This window comes from Lactuca virosa, chromosome 6 (assembly GCF_052849685.1).
Source record: "Lactuca virosa cultivar CGN04683 chromosome 6, Lactuca_virosa_CGN04683_v6, whole genome shotgun sequence".
NCBI lineage: Eukaryota > Viridiplantae > Streptophyta > Magnoliopsida > Asterales > Asteraceae > Lactuca > Lactuca virosa.
Genome location: NC_136431.1, coordinates 38,551,771 through 38,558,148, shown reverse-complemented (window position 1 = coordinate 38,558,148; position 6,378 = coordinate 38,551,771). Strand labels below are relative to the sequence as shown.

The 6,378-nt window shown below is 34.9% G+C and overlaps 1 protein-coding gene across 2 annotated transcripts; it reads right to left on the bottom strand.

Annotated features, from left to right (window-relative positions):
• Positions 1 to 797: 797 nt before the first annotated feature.
• On the bottom strand, positions 798 to 5,979 carry LOC145120883 (putative sucrose-phosphate synthase 1). 2 transcript variants are annotated; one of them, XM_079056672.1, is made up of 11 exons: positions 5,535 to 5,977; positions 4,646 to 4,735; positions 4,254 to 4,495; positions 4,089 to 4,152; positions 3,311 to 4,003; positions 3,125 to 3,211; positions 2,897 to 3,028; positions 2,642 to 2,818; positions 1,492 to 2,562; positions 1,281 to 1,408; positions 798 to 1,204 (listed from the first exon to the last, which is right to left on the bottom strand). In XM_079056672.1, exons 1-11 carry the CDS (start codon positions 5,715 to 5,717, stop codon positions 931 to 933), a joined length of 3,141 nt encoding a protein of 1,046 aa, XP_078912798.1. In that variant the 5' UTR covers positions 5,718 to 5,977; the 3' UTR covers positions 798 to 930. The 2 variants fall into 2 exon arrangements, with proteins under 2 accessions (XP_078912798.1, XP_078912797.1); XM_079056671.1 differs by having other exon boundaries at positions 2,642 to 3,028; positions 5,535 to 5,979.
• Positions 5,980 to 6,378: the final 399 nt, after the last annotated feature.

The following is a 6,378-nucleotide window of genomic DNA, read 5'->3' as shown; positions in this document are numbered from 1 at the left end:
TTGTGCCCAATTTGGAAAATTGGGACATGAGTAGGCCATTTGGACGTTGGTTGAATAGTTAGGATTGGGCCTTTTATATTGTGGATTTGGGCCTTAATTTATGGATCAAATTAGGCCATGGGTAAAATGGTCATTTTACCCCATGTATGGGATATTGGATATTGATTGGAACCCAAGTATTGATTGAGTGTTATTTTCGTTCTAATAGCTCGAGGAGTTGTCAGGGGTAAAATAGTCATTTTACTCATAGACATTTGCAGGTTCTATTTAAGTGGCATTTGATATATTTAATATTATTACGTAATTTAAGGTTTCATTTACTAATGCAAAATATGGTTTATTTACGATATGATTTGTTGAGCAGTTAATGCAAAATATGAAATAAATCTTTTAAAAAACATTTGGTATAGTGGATGTATGGATTAAATTTCAATGTTGTTAAACAAGAATTGCCAAAAAAAAGTCTTTTAAGTTTAAAAAATCAATTTTTTTAAGCTTCAATATTTTAGCAGTTTGCAGACCTTAAAAAAACAAATTGTCTTCCTGTTGCAGACGGTTTAATTCACCTCTTATTTTGTAGATGTGATCCACATAGTAAAGGCGTTTTACCTCTTAAAAACAAACAACGTTTAAAATAATGAAAAACATGGTTTTGGCATGCCTACGCTAAACCCGATAATACATTGTTAATTTAACTTTTTCAAATACGAAACAAAGATTACACCGTAAATATAATGTACTTTGAATTTATAAATGAAAATAATCCATTTCTAAGAACCTAGTTACAAAATCCACCATTAACAACCTATTTATACGTTTATAATCAATCAAACAAAAAAAATCCAGTTAACAAATAACCTCATTTTATATGCACTATACTATGAGAACCTTCATGCAACAATTTTCATTTGGAAACATATGAGTCAAAAACTACACTTTCAAAACTCCTACTTTCATAATTGCTTCATTTACTTGATTCTTGTTGCATTCCTCAACTTGAATGATATTAGGACCTTCACATGTAATTACATGTTCAAGAGGATAGCTTCTATTGATATGAAGCTTTTTAGCTTCATTGCATACTCCTTTTAGTACCAATGTTTTATGTATTCCACCACGTAAACATTCATAATCAGTATCCCCATATTCTCCCACAATAACTACTGTGTTTGACAAATTTACCCCCCATCTAACGTACAAATACCTGAAAACAAAATGACAATTATAAATTTATAATAACATTAACAAAGTTTATACTAAATTGTAAATCAAATATATACCTTAGGGCTTGGGCTCGAGAAGCAACTAAAGGTATGACGTTCAATTTGGTACCATTTTGGCAATAAATAGCCTGGCAACGAAGAACTTGCTTTCTTAAAAACTCACGTAAGTCTTTTATTGGTGGTAACTGTAAAAAAACAAAAAACAAAAAACAAAATAATAAAAATGACATAAAAATTTGTAATATCTGATGAGAGAATGATAACTTACGGGATCTGAATCTTTGATACTGAATGTAAAACAATGTATGGATCCTGAATCGCATGGGATAACCAGTTCTTTATCTTTCTTCCGTTCTCTAATGGCGGAAGCCCAGTGAAGTAAAGTGTTCATCAACTGTTCTCCTCCCCAACGATAATCAATATGCGAAGTGTATTCAGAATCCAACTCAAACGGAAGCTCCTTAGGACTCCCTTCAAATCCCGATGACGATAATGGATAGTAGATCTCGCTACCACTGTTGCAAATAAAAGCATCGAATTCCAATGGATCAATTTTACCAGATTGTAGAAACGAATGTATTTCAGATATCGATGCAGCTGTTGATAATATCAATCCTACGAATTCTCCCTTTTCCACTCTCGCAATCTCAATCATCATCTTTGTAATCTCCAGAAATTCTTTAGTCATTCCGGAATCTACAGCCACAACGATGAACGATTTCTTCCTTCTTAATCCTGGAAACTCGAATTTGTCTTGAGACGCGATTTTTGCTAGGGTTTCGGCTTTATGTGCAGCGGATTTCTCGAGTTTGGCTGATAATTTGGTCAAACTTTCTAGTTTTTTCCCGATGCTTAATTTTCGCTTGAATGTTGGGGAATTCACGTCGGCTTTCTGATAGATGTCGAGAATTCCTTGATCATTTATCACTCCATCTAATGAAATCTTCAAATCGTTTAGATCTCGTAGTGAATCTTCAGGTGATTGTGATTCTGAGTATTCGTATCCTACTGCGCAGCTTTCCCATTGTGGATGCCTTGGTCTGCAACAAGCGATGCGAGCTAGATAATTCTTGCAATGCTCCGGCCATGAGAAGAGATGAATGTTTTTGAGTCCGTTGTGTTTGCATCTCGCCCATAGATGTTTATCTGCTACAAGCTTCAAAAGCGCGTCTGCTATGGATTGCTGATTGTGTGGATCGATTAGCAATCCGTTATCAAGAACCTTCTGAATATCAACAGGACCTCCATTCTTAGTCGCTACCATTGGTAAACCATACGCTGCTGCCTCTATCAGAGTGAGACCAAATGGTTCGATGAACGCTGGATTGATGAACACACCCTAAAATCGAATACACAGAAGCTAACAATGTGAGGTACAAGTAGAAGTTTCATAATCATAGAAAGTAGAAACACAATACCTTGGTTCTTGCAGCTAGGCGATATATATCAGGAACTTCGGATTGCTTATGGTGTTTTGGGTATGAAACTTGACCATACATATCGTATTTGTCAATCAACTTCAAAATCGAAAGTAAAACCGCTGAATTTGTGGGAGACATTTCATCGATACCATCACGATTTCCCATTATCAATGTCTGCAAAGTAATCATAAAATAAATGAAAGTGAAACCAACGTCGTCATATAAACAGAGAGCTAAACAGAGAAAACATACGAGATTTGCAAGCTCCCTCAATGAACGATTCTCCCCAAAAGCTTTCACCAAAGTGGTCAAGTTCTTTTTCGGGTCTGGTCGGGCTAGAGCGAGGATAATCGGTTTGCGTGGATTACTAAAGAACCTCGTTATCTGTCAAATTGAAAACCAGACATTCATGTTTCATCATCTTCTTCACAAATCACAGTCGCATAAGAAATTGATTCCGACTATTAGCCATTAACAAACCTCCGACCAAACAGGTGGATCTGGAGTTCCATCTGGATCATCTTTGTGTGAAACAATATGCTTGAACTCCATTCCCGGAGGTATTACCTGTGACATTAATCAGCAAAATTCGAGCTAATCACGCAAAATTAATCAACAAAATTCGAGTGAGTTAATCAGAATCGTTTTGAGTAATAAGAAACTTACGACTGGACGAGGCATGAACCTCCCAAAACAGCTCACATTCCGTCTGTTCCTAGCTCTTAATTTTCTCTCCAAAACAGGGTCAAACCCATCGTACAAACCCCATTGTTCTTCAATCTCTTGTCTAGTGCTAGTAATAATCACTTCCGATGAATCAACAGCTATCTCCTCCGCTTCAATTCGTCTCATTATCCTATAAGTCGTATTGATATCATCCTTCGATTGTCGTCCTTGTTTCAAAATCTGTTCAAGTTTATCGCGACCAAGTGAATGACCAGTAAACAGCATCGGAACATTCAAAGTGCCTGATAAAAGAGCAGCAGCGTTTCCGGCGTCGGCATAATGACCGTGAATTGACGCCGGCCAGACTGGTTTTCCGTCGCCGATTTGGTCAGCTAAAACTTTTGACATCTGTAAGATGTAGGCTAAAGCGCCATCGACGAATTCGGGAATGTGGGGCCATAGGTGTTCTTTTGGGATGTATTTGTCTTTTGGACCGAAGGGTATTCGGATTATGTAGGCCCCACTGCTCTCGCCGGTTTCATAGTCGTCGGCGTTGAGTGGAGTTAACATTTCTGTTGGTTCGCCGTATGACCAGTCAACGCCTGGTGCTGACACTTGTCTTGTTAGTAAATCTACTCGATAAATCCCTTGCATTGCCCCTAATGCCCTTGCTAATTCTACTACATACTTAACCTAACAAATCAAAAATAACAATTAGTAAAAATAGTTGTTAACTGTTAAAAAATTTATTTGTATAAAAGTGTTCGGTAAAGTTTACCTGACCACCTGTATCAGAGTCACGACCAAGCTCCATGTTTTCACCGCGAATGAGACCGTGAAGACTGTAAAATTTTTGGTTATAGGTTAACAAAATAGATACAACAAACTAGAACGAAAAATATATGAGTTTTATATTTTAGAAAAGAAAATAATAAATACATGCCTTATTAATACAATGTAGAGTTTCTTTTCCTTTTGTTGAGTAGCAAAGTTTTTCAACACATCGACCGAATTAATCCTTTTCATTCCACCTTTAGTGCTAACGCCTTTTGGTGAAAGTTCGGTTATTGTATCTCCTTTCTCTCCTTCTGATAACTCTTCCGAAATATCAGCAAGCAACGGTTTGAGAATTACATTCGTTTGTCCCTTTTCTTGTTTCATTCTATTTTGAGATTCTTCACCTAGCTACACATAGAGAAAATAAAACAATCTTCTTTTAGAATATAGTTTTTAGGAGTTACAAGGAAATGTTGTGTTGCATATTTGTATATGCTACAGAACATTTCTTCGGATAGACATTGATCTAAATAACAGATAATGATTGATAAAGAAAACCTGTTTCTTCCTACGTGCTAAGTTCCAAATCCTCCAAGACATATTCTCTAATCTTGTGTTTCGTTCTTGTGAATCCCGAATGGACGAGGCCTATGAATATTTGGAACATAAGGTTATGATATTTGACAAAATAATATCGGGTTAAAATCAACAAAAGACGACTATCATCTCCATAATAAATAAACTTTGTCAATTGTGATTTTAAATAATATTTTTTGCAAAGAACTTAGCTGGTATTATTGTATTAAACCAAATTATTGATGATATGACTAAAGTTTATCAAATTGTTGTTTAGCAAAAGACATGATTAAGGTATTTATTGGAAATATATAAAAATAACTTATTTTATGACTTTATCCATTCATAAAGTGATAAAAGTATTGGGTTATTTATGTCAAATAGTTAATTAAATTTGGAGAAATTAAATATCAAAACTTTAGTAACATTACTATGCACTCGTATTATCAAAATTTATCAAACAGATAAGATCATCAAAGATAGATTATTAAAACTTCAAACGATAAAGGTGCCACTATTCATAGCAACATATTATTAGAGCTGATTATTAAAACTGATTGAATTGAGCATTACATAATCGCTTTAAAACAAACATCTTCAGTCAAGAAATCGCCTTTCTTTCTTTATATTAAAATTAGGATGATGATAAATTCTTCCAAGTTAGATTTTCAAATTGTTAAAAGAACAGTCTAGAAATATCTGGATTAATCTTAAGAATATCTACCCTTGATTAATACTGTATCAAGTTTGTGTGAAACCAGAGATTATATGCAAAATTGGATCAAATCGAGAAGATTAATCATTACGCAAACTTGAATTCCTGTCATGCGGAATTAAATGATGGAAGAAAAAAAAAATTAGGTTACATTACCACAGCCCAAGAACGACGAAGATCGGTCTCATCAAATTTCGTTATAACCTCTTCAACAAAGTACCGAGTGGGGCTGAATTTCCCTCTTTCCCTCAACATCAACGACGAATTCTTGTCTTCAAGCCCTGGACCTACATCCAGGATCGCTTCCAGGTAACTGTTGATCCAATCGTTTCCCGCCATTTTTAAATTTCAATCACCTGAATCCTCAATTACACATCGATTGATGTATATGAATTCGATGCGTTATGTTTTTCGTAAATTTCTTCTTCGTTTGAGGTTTGATGAGGAGAATTCGTTATGAAAATGTGTGAACCGAGACAATATTCAGATTTCGTTTTGTCTGTTTTTAGATGAATGACTAACGTTTAGCGAAGAATTGGGAGGAATCATGAGTAATGGAGCAGAGAGAGAGGGAGAAAGTTTCGCAGGTGTACGGAGAACTCGCCATGGGTAATCTTTTAATCATTTGTCAAAAATAACAAAAAAAAAAGTTAAAAATAATCCAAATAGCCATTGAAATTGTATATGCCCTTATTGAGTTGCAATTCTAGGCATGCGATTTCATCATGGCTCAAGTCTATGCACTCATTGTATTTAAGGCTGGAAAAAAATTATCCTCAATTTTACATTTTCAATTGAAAATCAAATAAAAATAATCTTCTGCATCAACAATGTTTATGTAATGGTGTTTAATGTTTATGAAACCATCTAATTTTAATCTCATATAAGTTAGAGGAAAGCATTTGTGATTTTTCTAAATTCTTTGATTTCCTCTGACTCATCCGAGATTTCCTCTACTTCATTCGTGATTTCTTCCAACTCATTCGAGATTTTCAGTATT